The sequence below is a fragment of the Otolemur garnettii genome, unplaced genomic scaffold (genome assembly GCF_000181295.1).
Source record: "Otolemur garnettii isolate 467f Iridium unplaced genomic scaffold, OtoGar3 scaffold00025, whole genome shotgun sequence".
Lineage (NCBI taxonomy): Eukaryota > Metazoa > Chordata > Mammalia > Primates > Galagidae > Otolemur > Otolemur garnettii.
In genome coordinates this window covers 2,377,511-2,394,504 of record NW_003852420.1, presented here as the reverse complement: position 1 = coordinate 2,394,504, position 16,994 = coordinate 2,377,511, and the positions used below count along the sequence as shown (strand labels likewise).

The 16,994-nt window shown below is 34.4% G+C and overlaps 1 protein-coding gene across 1 annotated transcript in view; it reads right to left on the bottom strand.

Moving 5' to 3' along the window:
* TASP1 (taspase 1) overlaps positions 1-16,994 on the bottom strand; it is a 302,109-nt gene that overhangs the window by 12,250 nt on the left and 272,865 nt on the right. The window contains exon 13 of the mRNA XM_003788007.3: positions 14,727-14,800. Within this exon, the coding sequence (XP_003788055.1) occupies positions 14,727-14,800 (74 nt within the window). The remainder of the gene's footprint in view (positions 1-14,726; positions 14,801-16,994) is intronic.

Sequence of the window (16,994 nt, the reverse complement as noted above, 5' to 3'; positions counted from 1 at the left end):
AGAAATTTAATAGTAGCTAGTATGCAATATTTTTCTCACCTACTTTTAAAGGAAACATTATTGGGTTAGGTGAGCTTAATAGAAATGTCTTTTTTTTTTCCCCATAAAAAACCTAACTAGAGATGCTATCACTGGGTAGAATTCCAATCAGAGTTTCAGCTTTTGGAAAGAGCTCCTTTATCACCATATGGCCTTGAACTATAGGGCTGGGGGAAGGAGTGTCTATTACTTTAGCTTCAGTTTCTTTCCCTCTTCTGGAATCTCTGAATTCACTTGTCAGTTGGTTTATGTTTATGAGTCTTTATCATTTCTTTATGTCAGGAACATTCTAATTCCACTCTTTTAGTTATTTTAAAGTATTATGTATTATAAATTCTGAAGCCTTTATCTTTTATTTACAAGACATTATCCATAAATGTCTTGTCAAAATGTATAATTACCAGTAGGGCAGCCTGAAGAAAATTCAGGCAGAATCACTTGCCATAGTCAATGTAAACGGCACCTTTGGAAGCATAACTGCAGTGTGTAGGGGCCTATGGAACTGTGTGGCGTGCCCTGAGAGATTCTCTACAATTTCCACCATCACCTTCTCCTCTGCCACTATTACTATACTACCATTGCCTATCATAACTAATGTAGCATCTACTAGCCGGGTGCAGTGGCTCACACCTGTAATCCTAACTGTCTGGAGGTAAAGGAGGGTGGATCACTTGAGCTTAGAAGTCGAAGACCAGCCATCTGTACCAAAAATCGAAAAAACAAAAAGCAAACAAACAAAAGAACTAGCTGTCATGGAAGGTGCCTGTAGAGGCTGAGGGAAAGAGGATTGCTTAAGCCCAAGAGTTTGAGGTTGCTGTGAGCTATGATGACACCACAGCACTCTACCCAGGGTGATAGAGTGAGACTCTGTCTCAAAAAAAAAAAAAAAAAAAGTATCACTGATTACATGCACTTCACATATTATTTAATTAATTTTCAGAATGCTATTAAAGCATCAGTAGTATTCCTATTAGAAAGATGAGCAAACTAAGGGTCAAAGTTGTAACATGCCCCAGGTTATAAAGCAGGGCTCCAGAATGGAAATCCAAGTCTGACTAATTCCAAAATTCATTTGTTCCATCATGACAAGACTTTGACTCAAGACTCTCGCTGATACTTTTTTTTTTTTTATGTTTTCAAAAAAGCAGAAGTATGATTTATATACAAGAAAGCATAGTGAGGCTAGGGGCCTGTAGCACAGTGGTTATGCACCAGCCACATGCATCTAGGTTGATGGGTTCAAACCCTGCCCGGGCCAGCTAAACAATAACTGCAACAAAAAAAATAGCCAGGCATTGTGGCAGGCACCTGTAGTTCTAGCTACTTGAAAGGCTGAGGCAAGAGAATCGCTTAAGTCCAAGAGGTTGAGATTGCTGTGAGCTGTGACACCACAAAACTCTACCGAGGGTGACATAATAGGACTCTGTCTCAAAAAAACAAAACAAAATAAACAAACAAAAAGCCCCAGAAAGCATAGTGATATAAGAAAAGGGTTGATAACTTTCAACAGTATTTATACACACAAAACCAAATCTTAAATAAAAAATTTCTAAGTGGGATATTTCTATTTCCCCCCAGGATTCCCTCATGCCCCTTTCTTGAAGCAATTACTTTTGAATTCTATCACTATAGCTTAGTTTTGCCAGTTCTTGAACTTCATATAAATGGAGTAATTCATTAAATTTACTTTTTTATCTAACTTCATTCACTCAACATAATGTTTTTAGTTTTTGTAAAGGTATGGAAGATAAATTATTCAGCTTTGTGTAGGTTTACTTCTGGCACAGGAAGTCCTTATTAAATTTAGTTCTATAAATGGCTTTATTTAGGTAAATATTTAGGATTTTATGAAGCTCTCAAACATTACGTTTGAGAAAGTTAATCATTACCAAAATTTTCGCACATAATTACATTCAAAAGGATAAAATAAATCAAAGAATAAAAAACTTTTAGCACCCTTCAAACTTAATAAATTGTGATTTAGTCAAACATTTACTCCTATCTTACATCCATTTTGCTTTCTTAATTTACTTTCCACTTATACTCTTTAACATTTTTTGTGAATATAAATCTTTTGCATTATTTCTCTTGTCTTAATCCACCCAGTTATCTGTTTTACCTTGGTTATATTTTTATCCTTATGAGCCAGATATACTTTTTAAGTCAGTATTCCTATAATCTTGTGATTTTTTTTTTAAAAAGTTAGAGAATTAAGAATAAATAATGGTATCATTATTTCACTAATCTTTTTAAATTCATTTTTTATTTGAAATTAATATGAGGGTACAAATTTTTAGGTTATATTGTTCTCTCTTCCAGGGTAAAGTTCCATTTGTAAAAGAGCCCCTCACCCAGGGGGCATGTTCTATACCCTTACAATGTGCATATTAGGTGAGATCCCACCTCACACCCTCCTTGTTCAATTTCAAATTCACCAAATTTCAAATTCAAATTTTCTAAAGCAGCAATTTTGCCTGATAAATTCTTTTCATACCTAACCAGACTGAAAGAAAAGTGAAATTATGGGATATCTGTGATGGTGTGCTAGACATTGTGTGCTTTTACAAATTCAACACTGGTAATACTTAATAATCAGGAGTTAATTAAGAGGCCAATATTTAAAAATGTATACTTAAGTTTAAAGTACACAAAAATTAGGTAAGCTTGTGAAGAAGCAGTCCAAAACACACCCATTAAGAGATGCAGTGTCAGGGTGGCCCCATATATGGGAGGTGATGGGCCCCAGCCAAAAAAAAAAGAGAGAGAGATACAGTGTACACCTATATTTTCTCTTTAATTTTTGAAAAGAATACTTTATTAAAGTTATAAATGTGTAATTTCTCCTTTGGGAAGTCTTTATTAGAAAGACAATTACTTCATCTGATAACAAAGAGCATATACACTGCCAATAATTCTTTTGGATACCCGCATTGTCTTCTTGAGACAAGCTTCCATTTGTATTTTTGGGATAATGTTTTAATAATTTCTGCAGTGTCTGGTAAACTCTGCTACATCAACATATCAGGCGATTGATTCTCCTCCCTTAGAATGCTGTGAAATTGCAGAATGACATGGTATTCCTGATGATCTCAGAGCTTCTGACACTGAGCTTAGGTCAAGGAACACTGCTTTGATTACAGTAGCTTTATGGTCAGTCTTAAAGTCTGACTGTGTAAGCCCTCTAACATTTTTCTTTTTTAAAGTTGATGTTTACAATTCTAGGTGCTCTGAATTTCCATATAAATTATAAAACCAGCCTACTGGTTTTGATTGGGATTGCTTTGACTCTATGGCTAATTTGGAAGGAATGGCTATCTTAGATTATACTGGTTTTTCTAATCCATAAACATGACATACTTATTTGTTTTATATCTCTCAGCAAGTTGTCAGGGGACAGGTCTTGCACATCATTAATTAGATTCATTCCACATCAACTAAAAATAACTATAGTTTTACTACTTCTTGTCCAACTTTTATCTTTTATTTCTTTTACTTGGTTTCTTGTACTGGTTAGACATTCTGGTAAAATAGTGAATAGAAGTGCTGAGTTCCTTTTACCTGTTCTCACTGTTAGAAGGTGGTTTGCTGTTTCACTGATTAGTATTATTTTATAGTTGTAGGTTTTTAATAGATAACACCATGTATCATAGAGAGAAAGTTTTCTCAAATTACTGCTATTTTCAAGATTTTTACCATTAATGCCAGTTGAGATGATCATATGATATCAAGAAGAACATATTGTTTTCTCCTTTATTTTGGTAACACAGTAAATTACTCTGATCAATATTTTCAACAGCTTTATTCAGATACAATTCACATATCATAAAATTCATCCTTTAAGAATGAATTTCATAAAGTGAAAGTGTTCACTTTAAGTGTTTGATTCAGTGGCCTTCAGTAAACTTGCAATAACTTTCTAGTTCCAAAACATTTTTATCACCTCAAGAAGAAACTCTACACCCATCAGTATTTGCTGTCTATTCCAGCCCCTCTCATCCCCTGGCAACCACTAATCTATATTCTATCTCTATACATTTTGCTATTTTGGATATTTCATATAAATGGAATCATACAATACATGGCCTTTTTATTTTTAGTCTGGCTTCTTTCACTTAGTATAATGTTTTCAAGGTTCACCCAGACTATAGCATGTATTCCTTTCTTGATTTTAATAGCTGAATAGCCAGGCACGGTGGTCACGCCTGTAATCCCAGCACTTGGAAGGCTGAGGTAGGCGGAATGCCTGAGCTCACAGGATCATAACCAACCTGAGCCAGAGTGAGACTGGATCTCTAAAAAAATAGCAGGGCATTGTGGCAGGTGCCTGTAGTTCCAGCTACTCAGAAGGCTGAGGCAAGAAGATCACTTGAACCCAAGAGTTTGAGGTTGCTGTCAGCTAAGATGCCACAGCACTCTACCAAGGGTGACCAAGTGAGACTCTGTCTCCAAAAACAAACAAACAAACAAATAGCTGAATAATACTCCATTGTATGAATATACCACATTTTGTTTATTCATCAGTTGATGGGCGTTATATTATTTCTTCCTTTTAGCTATTATGAATAATGTCACTACGAATATCTGTGCACAAGTTTTTGTGTAGATACATCTTTTCAATTTGGGGTGGTATATACCTAAAAATGAAATTGCTGGGTCTCTGGTATTTTGATGTTTACATTTTAAAGAACTGCAAAACTATTTTTCAAAGTGATTTTTACCATTTTTACATTCCCTGCAGCAATATATGAGGATTACAATTTCTCCACATCCTCATCATCACTTGTAGGCTTCATCTTTTTGGCTAGAGCCACCTTGTTGGATGTGAAGTGGCATTTAATTGTGGTTTTAGTTTGCATTTCCCTAGTGACTGCTGGTGTTTCTCTGTATTTATTGTCTGTTATTATCTTCTTTGCAAAAATGTCTGTTCAAATCCCTTGCTGATTTTGTTTTCTTATTGCTCCATTGTATGAGTTGTTCATATATTTTGATACAAAGTCCTTACCAATTCTATGATTTGCACATATTTATTCCTATTCTGTGGGTTGTCTTTTTACTTTCTTGATAGTATCTTTTGAAGCATAAAAGTTTTTAATTACATCCTATGTATTTTTTCTTTTGTTGCTTATGCTTTTGGGGTCATATCTACCACGTTTTCCCCAAAATAAGACCTACCCCCAAAATAAGCCCCAGCAGGATTTCTATGCAATTGTTAAATATAAGCCTTACCCTGATAATAAGACCTAGTGATGGGTGTGGTTATGCTGTGTAGCCACACCATGCATTTTGGCACAGAGTGGAAGGAAGACTAGAATACCTTTTATCTGCTACAGCTCCTTTCTCCGAGCCTTTCTCCGAGCGTGGTAACCATGGTCGCAGGCATCCTATTGTGTACGTTGGTGAACTGCTAGGGGAAAGGAGTTCACGCATCACTAGCGCCAGCCCACCAACAAGACCGGCTCCCCCTGTCAGATGCCACAAGAAGATGACTTAACTGTATTTGAATAAATGTAGATTTTTGTATTATACTTAATAAAAATAAGACATCCCCTGAAAATAAACTCTAGTGTGTCTTCTTGAGAAAAAATAAATATAAGACAGCGTCTTATTTTCGGGGAAATACAGTAAGAAACCTTGCCTAATCCAAGGTCATGAAGATTTATTCCTGATTCCTCCTAAGAAATTTAGAGTTTTAGCTTTTACATGTTGGATCCTGCTCTATTTTGAGTTAATTTTTGTATGTGGTGTGAGTTAAAGGTCCAACTTCATTCTTTTACATATGGATATACTTATGTCTCAGCAGCATTTCTTGACACTGATTTTTGAATGCTAAATCAACTGTGCAAGCCTTGGAAAAACTTTGTTTTGTGTGTAGGTAATTTGTTACATTTTTCATTTGATAGGTAAGAATTTATTAATCATTATTGTATCTATATTCATGAAGGATATTAGTCTGTAGTTTTCCTTATTTGTAATGCCTTTGTCAAACACTGAGATTACCCTTGCTTCATAAAATGAGTTAAAAACTAATCCCTCTGCTTTGTTTTTCTGAAAGAATTGTCCTTAAGATTAGTATTATTTCTTCCTCAAAATGACAGATATAACAGAACAGTGAGGCCACCTGGGCATAAAGCTTTCTTTACTAGAAGGTTTTGCTTATAAATTCAATTCTCAAAACATGTATGTGATTTTTCCAAGGAATTTACAAATTTCAAGTAAACTGATGAGTATACTGGAATACAGTTATCTATTTAATGTCTGTAGCATCTGTAACCCTCCATTAATATTCCTTTTCATTCTTGATATTGACAATTTGCATTTTTTTTCTCTTTCTTTCCTGATCTTCTAAGGTTTTTTTTTTTTTAAATCAATTTTATTATTTTTTCAAAGAACCAGTTTCTGGCTTTGTTGATTTTTCTCTATTTTTAAATTTATTTTCTATATTATTACTTTTACTTTGATTATTTCAATGTCTTATTTGTTTGTTTTGTTTTTTTGGACAGGGTTTCACTCTGTCTCTCAGCTTACAGTGCTACATTGAAGCCCTGGGCTCAAGCTGGGACAATAGGCATGGAACACCATGCCCAGCTAATTTTTTTTTATTTTCTGTAGAGGCCAGGTCTTGCTATTTAACTCAGGCTGACGGTGAACCCCTGGCCTCAAGTCATCCTACCACCATGGCCTCTTAAAGTGCTAGAATTATAAGCATGAGGCACCACAATTTATTCTTCTTAAGATGAAAGATTTCTTTAAATTTCTCACAGCAGTTAAATTTTACTTTTGTGTATATGCTCACCCCATTCTGTCCTATTTTATAGTATCTTATAATATGAATACATTGTTAGGTCATAGAACTATCGCATACTATATTTTTTCTCTTTTAACTTTTATTAAATCTTAGTTCTAAAAGTGACTATATGTTTAATGCTCTACCAATACTAATATTAATGACTTTCTAGATACTGTTTGTCTGAGACTCATTCTACAATAAATTCTTTAGGATTGCCTCATGATAACAATACTCCTTAGTAAACAAGTTTGTTTATGTCCCTTTACTTGCAAGTATTAACTCATTTATTTTATTCTTTCATTTCTACCATAAGCTGCTAAAGATATGTTTTTCCTTTTGATAACTGCATCCTATAAATTCCTATAATTTCCTTTTGTAATTGCATCCTATAAATTCTAATATATTGTTTTCATTATCATTCAATCTGAAATAATTTCCAGTTTCTCTTGGTAAGTATTCTTCTCAAACTTGGAAAGAATAATTTGTTGAGTGTAGTGTTCTATAAATATCTCTTCAGTAAAGTTGAATATAGTATTAATAATATTCTTACTAATTTTTGTTATTCTTATTTATTACTGGAGCTTAAGATTTCCAACTATGTTGGCAGTTTTGTCTATTCTTCCTTTTAGTTCTCTTCTTTTTTTCTTCCTTTATGTTACTAGATACATATACGTTTAGAAGTTTTAAATCCTTTTGGTGAATTGGTATTATCATTATGAAATGCCCTGCTTTACCTCATAATGTCTCTTACATCTGAAACTAATACAGCCATATCAGCCTCTTTATGCTGAGTGTTTGGTTTACATGGTAAATATTTTCTTCCACACTTTTATTATTTTGAGTCTTTATGTTTAATGTACATTTCTTAAAAACAACATATAGTTAGGTCTTCTGTTTTATATTCAATTTGAAAATCTCTGCCTTTTAAATGGAGTGTTCAGTTCATTTACATTTAATATAATTATTGATATGGCTAAGTAAGTCTTTTAGTATCTGTTTTCTATTTGTCTCATGTGTTCTTTGTTTTTCCTGCTTACTTGTGGGAATAAATTTTTTTAGTCCTTTTATATTTTGTACTGATTTTTTAAGTAGAACTTTTTTGTTATATTTAAATTTGTTATTAAATAAGCATCCTTAACTTATCACAATTTACCTTCAAATGGTACTATATTACCTCACAAACAATATAAAAATCTTACAGCTCTGTAATTTCAATGCATATATTTTAGACCATTTGTCAGAGTCCTGCACGTTCCAGACATTCTCTTTAGTTTTTTAAATTTATTTTTCTCCAACCTGAGAAGGAATGAGATCCTGTTTCCACTAAAAATAGAAAAACTAGCTGGGCATTGTAAGCTCATCAAATAAATTATTTCTTTCTGATATTGTCTTTTTAAATTATATTATTTTTTAAAATAGTTAAAATTAAATTATTTTGTTATCATTCTCCACTAATTCCAACACTTGAGTTATCTGTAAGTTTCTATTGACCACTTTTTCTCTTAAGTATGAATCACATTTTCCTGCTTTTATCAGAGGACTCATAATTTTTATTGTATGACAGACATTGTATGTAAAAGAATATAAAGTATATAAATAAAATTTGCTCTAAGAAAATAGTACAACCCTTACTCCAGGTTAGGAGTAGCTGATTTTGTTCTGAGCTTTGTGGCTCAGATTTGGTTCACTCTTTGCTCCTGACTGAAGTCTCAATCAGGAATTTACCTTAATTATAAGGCTTGGGATCTGAGTTCTGGTGAGAGTCTAGACTTCTCTATTTTTATAGTCCAGCAACCAACTTTCTAACTATGTGAGATTTCTCTTTGTTTATGCCTTAACTATTAGCTTGCTAGGTTTCTAAGGTGTTCTTTTTGCTCTTTGTAAACCCCCACTCCTACCCCAACTTTTGTGCCATGGAGTATTTCTTTACCCTGCTACTCTGGCACTAGCCTTTACTATAGTACACTGCCTTGCCCTTGATAAAGGCCCTGTATACCTTGGGGGTGGGAAAGGTTTCTTTTAATCTCTTACTTTATTCCTGCTTTCTGCTGCAACTGCCTTGCATTGATAAAGGGCCACTGTGTTTCAGAGAGTTGTCTTTCAGCTCTCTTGCTTTCTCTCCTTTAAGTCTTTTTTTGGCCATTGCCATGTACTTGGCGAAAAATCCCATGCACTTTAATGAATCACAGTGTTCTGCTCTGAGCCTCTGGTGTACTGCTACTTAGCAAAGGCTTCATAGGAAAAAGCTAAAGCTTCTCAGATTATAATCTGTCATACCTGCTCACACGTGGCCATAAAGAGTTTGTTAAAAGTCTGTCTGGTTTTGCCTTATACACATCCATATCAGTTTCACTCCTTTTGCTGTTCTGCCAGAGAATAAAGCAGTCAGGAGTCTTCTGTGTCCTAGAAAGGGCTTGTCTCTCTCTGTAACTTAGTTTACTTAGGTTTGTATTTGTATATGTGTGTGTGTGTGTGTGTGTGTGTATGTCTGTGATATATATATATATATGAAACAAACATATATATTCAGATCTCTGGATAATTTTTTTAAATTTATGCTTCTACTGTTTATACATTTCATTCTCATTGTTGGAGGTAGAAGCAATAGTTTCTTAAGGGTTTCTTCATCCTAATTAGAAGTGGAAGTTTCTTCTTTACTTCTTTTGATAACATCATCTTTTGTACCTCATTTTGTATTTAAGCCTTCACCTACAGCTTTGAGAGCCAAATTAACCCCAAAATAAGGCTCTCACAAATCTTTTCTCTGCTATTCCTTGTACACAGACATTTACTGAGTTTTTTTTTTTTTTAAGTCCAGGAAACCATCTTCATGAAAACAAAACACGGTAGAACATGGTACATACTACATTGGGACTGAAGAAATCCTACTGAAAATTGAATGGCAACATTATCTGTTTATGTAATCTGGAATGCAGATTTTAGATTTCTGAAACAACATCAACGATTCAATAGGGTCCAGTCATCTATGTTCAGACAGATAATATTTTGTTTCCTTGTTCCTATCATACCCAGAAAGGGCAAATGGAAAAGAAGATTTCTTATTCTCACGTTACAGATGAGCCCTCTGGGATCCAGAGAGGCAGAATGATCACAGCATGTCTCACAGTGTGCAAGAAGTGGAGAGTAACTCCACCAGGTCCAACTCTGATACCTATTTACTTCAACTGCAAGGCCCAAAGAATTAATCAGATGTGACAAAAATAGAAATCTTGATGAGAGCTCATGTAGTTTTCTGTTTAGAAGACTTTAAAGTGTTAAAAAAAAAATAAAGAAAACATTAAGAACAAAATGTAAACATCACTGAGTTATTATCAAGTGCCCTATGATTTCCCTGAATTATGGATTAGGAAAATAATGGCATGGGCAATTATCTGCCCTGTTTTACTACCACATGTTAGAGTGAGGCACAGCACTTGTAATATGGATAGTAAAAAGTGTGGTAAGATTGTTAAATTTACTGAAGTTGACAACTATAAAACAGAACAGGGGAACATTACAAATGTCAAACATTTGTTGAATATGAAAAAATAATAACTAAAAGTTGGATAATATTCTGAAAGACATCCTAAGGTGACAGTATCTTAATAATTAAAAAGCTTAACTTTTCTTACATCCAGCTAGAAAACAACAGATTTACTGCTATAGGAAGATTTTATAAAATATTCTTAAAAGATGTATTATTATCTGAATATTCTTTGGTCAATCCAGTCAGGAACTCAAAATGAGAACCTGGCAATAGTTTGGGGAGTGTAATCATTCATACGGTACATACTTGGTTACAAACCAAAGATAGCATTTATTGAACTGCAACCTTCCAAGTACAAGGTCCAAAGTACTAATCAAACATTCCATAATATCTAGGAGTTATATTTTTTGAAACTTTTAATTTGAAAATAATTTAAAACATACAGAATAATTCAAGGACTATCTATACATCCTTTACTATGGCTCATCTTGTAAAACTTGTTAAAGTTTCCTTCATTTGCTTTGTAATTTGCTATCTATTCATTAATCCATTCATCCATCTTCATATCCATACTTTTTTCTGAATAATTAAGAAGGTACTATATATATAATGGCCCTTTGCCCCTAGATACTTCAATGTGTACTCCTAAAAACAAAGATATTTCCCTATACACCACAGCACAGTTATCAACTTTAGTAAATTTAACAATTATAACATACTTCTTACTATCCATATTCCAATTATATAAACTAACCTCATAATGCATTTATAAATGCTACAGCATTTTCCCTATATAAAATTTTTTTAATTTAGCATATTTCTGTACCCTTTGTTTTTTTATGACAGTGATATTTTTGAAGAACATAGTACCTCTTTTTTTTTTTTTTTTTCCTTCAGAGAATGTTCTTCATTTTAAGTCTGTCTGATGTTTTCCCCAGATTAGGTTCAGGTTATACACTTCCAGATACAATACTACACAAGTGATGTTGTATCCTCAAGTTATCATATCTAGAAGTGCATATTATCCATCTGCTCCTCATCAGTGGAGTTAATTTTGATCACCAGGTCAAAGTGTCACCTGGTTTCTCCATTATATATCATAGTTATTATTTTTCCCTGCAACTAATAAGAAATCCATAGAGAGACATTTTAAGACTTTAAAATAGCCTGCTCCTCCTCAAGGACAAATTTTTACAACAGCTATTTTCACTACTGTTATAAAAAATGACCTCTATATATTAAAAGAAACCTAATTTCACTTATTACATTTGAAAAAGTTCCATCATCATTTTAATATCTGTTTCTATTGCAGTAGCCTGTGCACACTGGGTATTTATTCAAAACTATTCATTAACTGTCTGCTATCTGGGTAGGATATAGACAATCTGTTTTTTAAATCAAACTAGCACCAATGCCCTAATTTTGGTACCATAAAAATAAATCTCTTTACCTTATGGTACAAATGGAGTTTAGAAATTAAATTACATAATTACAAGAACATTCTTTAAAAAAAGAACGTAGCTCTGTTTATTCAAATTATATATGGATTCTAGTCACAGTGATATTAATTATTATCTAGTCTTTTCTAAGCAGTATGATTTTTGAGGTAAGTTTTAATTCAAGGCTTTAACTTAGATTATTAAATATAGCTACTTTATATAAAATGTTCCAATGGACAGTGGCTTTATTCTGAGTTAAAGAACAAGCAGAAAGAAGAAAATTTTTGAAAAGCAGGATAAAATTGTATTTAACTTTTTAAAAATAAATTTTAAATTTAAAAACATTTAAGTTTTTAAAGATGCCTCCTCCTTCATTTTGCAGCCATGGCTCTCAACATTGTGGGACAGCATGCTTCATAAACAATCATCAAGTTACACAGATATGCCACTCATTCAACAATTCCTTCATAGTAGTCAGGATACCATGAGGGGTAGTCCCAAGGCTTAAAAAGAATACAAGCTTTGCTATAGCTGCCTTTCTCTTTTGAGCTTAGCTTCTCATCTATACCTTGTCTTATTTGCAATGCAATACAATTCCAGCTTCTATAACAAAAGAGATGATTTTTTGATCAATAGAATTCAACAGCCAAAGTACCGGTATTAGTGTTTTTGTTTTTTGGTGGTTTTTGTTTTATTTTGTTTGTTTGTTTTTCTGGAAAACATTTATTAGGCTCAAAAGAGAAAGAAGGGGAGAGAAGAGGAATTAACTTTCTGCAAGGAAGGTAAAAAAGAAAATTTACATGTAAGACAAGATGAGAAGCTGTTTCTCAGTCAAGACTACCAGCTGGAGACTTCACCAACAGCATGAAAACAATGTCTACCAGATATCAGGCAATACGGCTGGAGGTCAAACATCTTTGCGCTCAGTGTAGGACTCTCCATTCTCTTTACTACTCATATTTCATGTTAAATAGTAAGGTGTCTTCTCCGGGCCACCAGCAGGGATAATGAGAATATTTCCACACAAGAAATTCAGTAACTTGACTGTAACCTAGGCTCTTACGCTCTGGTTTCATTGCTGAAGTCCACCTCAGGCACAGTCTTAGTTCAGAATCTATATATAAGGAGTGGGAGAAACTTAAATGGCTCTAAGCCATTCTTATGCAAGGACTCTTGGGGCTGACTTGATATTAGGGAACTGTTTTATAATTCAGAAGAAAATAATGTTCTGAAAATACTAATTTGAATAACCATGTTCCTAATTCATTCTTTAAATCTGGGCTGTTCAATATGGTAGCCACTAGCCACATGTGACTATTTAAATTTAAATTCAGGAAAATTTAAAATTCAGTTCTTCAATCAAACTAGCCACGTTTAGGTGCTCAGTAACCACATGTGGCTGGTGCCTTCTATAGTGGACAACATAGATATAAACTGTTTACATCATCAAAGAAAATTCTATTAGACACTGCTGCTCTAAACCTGTATTATCAACTTTAAAATGGGCAATTATAATTCTCTTTTCTATTGATTATAAAATGAAGCAATCTTTACTCATTTTCTTATGAAATAGATTTGCTTATGCAATATAAATATTGTACCAGGGAAGGGTGAGACAAAAGGGCAAAATCTCAGCAATCATTTTACAAATACATGCTAATCCATGGCTGATGAAATGCTGTTATATGCTGTTCTCACTGAAGCCCTATGAAGCTACTGGTTTGTCATATAATACACAGATGTCAGTCTGCATAGGTATTATATGACAAATGAGTAATAAAGTATTCTTTATTACATTTATCCTGTATTTATGATTCAATCTATAACAGACAATTTATATCAGAAATTTCCTTACTTTCCTATTTCCAAATGTGTAAAATAACTCATTTCCTTTAAAAAAAGATGCTGCCTAGGGTGGCGCCTGTGGCTCAGTGGGTAGAGCACCAGCCCCAATTACCAAGGGTGGCGGGTTCAAACCCAGCCTCAGCCAAACTGTGACAAAAAAATAGCCAGGTATTGTGGTGGGCACCTATGGTCCCAGCTACTTGAGGGGCTGAGGCAAGAGAACTGCCTAGGCCCACGAGTTGGAGGTTTCTGTGAACTGTGTGACGCCACGGCACTCTACCCATTTACCAAGGGCGACAGAGTGAGACTCTGTCTCTACAAAAATAAAAATAAAAATAAAAATAAAAAAAGATGCTGCCTAACTTCACAGCTTTGCAACTGAGATACTTTAATGCCAAGTAAACACTATCCACCACAGCTTGTTTCTATAAATTTTATGAACAAGCAAATACGAGGCCAATATAAAATAAAATCTACAAATTATATTTCTTACTCCCTTGCTCAACCATCAGGAGTCTAGGGAAGCCAAGCAGCTGAGGAGATAGTGTTCGGATAACTGTGTGATTACTGTAACTCACTGAAGGACATGTGCCCCAGGCATGTGGCATGCAGAGGCAAAGATCTCTGACAACGAAGAAACCAGGCCAGGACATGCCAGAGTACACTGGAGTATGAGCCAGGTCACACTTGCCAGCATCTCAGCTGCCTCTTCCATCAAACATGTAGGGATATGTTCTAGGGGTTAAGCTCACTTTGCCTCAGTTTCCTTTACTTATTCCAATACCCTTTGCAGAATCACCCATCCATGTCAGCTCATCAGCTTTACTCCCATTTTCCTTTTCTAAGCCCCAATTTTCTCTTTTCCACTTATTCAGAATGGGCAAAGAGGAGCAAGATGTTAAAAAGAAAATTATTTTTCGTAATCTCACCTTGGTTTGCCACCAAAAGCAAAAGAGACATGCTGCCTTTCTCTGGGATTGTTAACTGTTCTTAATCAGATTCTTATTACGATTACAGAGCTACTCCCCAAGAGGGGCTAAAAAACTTCATCCATATCAACTTAGCTGGGTAGAGGTTTATGCAATGGCTACAAGGTTTTCAGGTTATGACCTAGTTTTTCCTCGCTTACCTTGGCTTTCCCATCCTGGGCTGACATATATCCAACACACATGCTTTCCGTTGTGTGGCTCCACAGAAATTCCACTGCCGTGAAAAAGAACACAAATAGGCATATTCAGATCACAGATGGAAAATAAATCTTGCTTTTTAATAGAACGGTTAAAGATAGCTTTATATTTAACACACGCAGTTCCCCACTTTCCATTTGCTCCTTCATAAATGTCAAAGTGATTTACTACCCCAAACTGTGTAATGCCATTTACTGTGAAATGAAAAATGTATTTCTTTCTTGTCAAAACTTATGATTATTACATGTAAAATAAATGCTCTTCTGTTTGAAACTTGTAATGTTAAACACACATACTCATACATACCGTACACAATGATTCAGTAAACGTAATATTACATAGTATAGCTTTATTGAAACACATACACTCATGCACCCATGCACACACACACACCAGGTCTTAATTACTAAATATTCTCCATGAAAAGAAACAAAGATTCCCTCTGAGAAATGTCAATTTCAGAGCTGGGACAGAGAAAATATAAAATATATCTGAAACACATCTTATTGTGCCAGAAAATCAGGAATTACTCAAAGAAAGGGGACTTATCAAAAGGACTCAAGGGTCAGTTTAAAGGGTTCTCACTAGCAAAAACTGTGCCTATCAAAATTAATAATGAGAGTAATAAATTATAACTACTGAACAAAACAAGGACAAATGAGCCCATTCTGATCTAACCAAATAAATGAATAAATGCAGAAGAACACAAAGCTCCTAGGTCTGCCTGCAGCAGAATGCCAACCAGTAATTACAGAAGCAATAATAGAATGATTATAGAAAACCATCATGGTTGCTAAAACTAGTAGGTGAAAATTTCAAGAAGGAAAAACTATTAACATAGTTTCAAAGTACCTCTCAAAATAATTTCTATTACCCCCAGGGCAATTGAAGCAACACCAAAAATACATTACTGGGATCTGATCAAACTAAAAAGCTTTTGCACAGCCAAGAGCACAGTAAGTAAAGCAAACAGACAACCTTCAGAATGGGAGATTTTTGCACTTTATGCTTCTGACAAAGGTCGGATAACTAGAATCTACAGAGAACTCAAACTAATCAATAAGAAAAGAATAAATAACCTCATTTCTATGTGGGCAAGAGACTTGAACAGAAACTTCTCTGATGAAGACAGGCGCATGGTCCACAAACATATGGAAAAATGCTCATCATCCTTAATCATCAGAGAAATGCAAATCAAAACCACTTGGAGATAGCATCTAACTCCAGTAAGACTAGCCCACATCACAAAATCCCAAAACTACAGATGTTGGTATGGATGCAGAGAAAAGGGAACACTTGTGCTGGTGGGAATGCAAGCTAATATGGCCTTTTTGGAAAGAAGTTTGGAGAACACTGAAGGAACTAAAAGTAGACCTAGCATTTGATCCTGCAATTCCTCTATTAGCTATATACTCAGATGATCAAAAATTACTTTATAACAAAGACATTTGCACCAGAATGTTTACTGCAGCCCAATTTATAATAGCCAAGATGTGGAAACAGCCCAAGTGCCCATTGGCCCATGAATAGATCAACAAATTATGGTATATGTACACCATGGAATACTATGCAGACATAAAGAAGACAGAGACTTCACATCTTTTATGTTTACCTGGATGGAGCTGGAACATATTCTTAGTAAAGTATCCCAAGAATGGAAAAAAAAGCATCCAATGTACTCGATACTACTATGAAATCAATATATAACCACCTACACAACCATACAAATGGCAAAACATAACTATAGTCCATAAAGTAGATGGGAAAAAGAAAGAGAGGGCTGGGGAGGGGGGATATGGGAGAAGGGAGGGCATTCGGGGAGACGTCACCTAATATGCATGATGCAATGGTACATTTCAAAACTATTAAGAAATGAGTATAATTGTGATGGATGTGTTACTTGGTTCAATGTAAACATTTCACATTGTATATTGAAGCAGTGCCCTGAACCCCATAAATGCATCAATGTAGAAAGCTATGAAAACACTGTGAAAACATTTGACAGACTCCAATTTAACCAAATAAAGCTAAAATCATCAAATAAGGCACAAATCAATACCATATTTCTTTTGATAAAATACCTTAAGACACAACACTTCTGTGTATTCCTGACAAAAATATGTGACCAGAACTGAATGAGGAAATGCCAAACCAACTTGATACATCTAAACTCTACTAAATAACTGGTCTGAATGCTTGAAAAATGACAA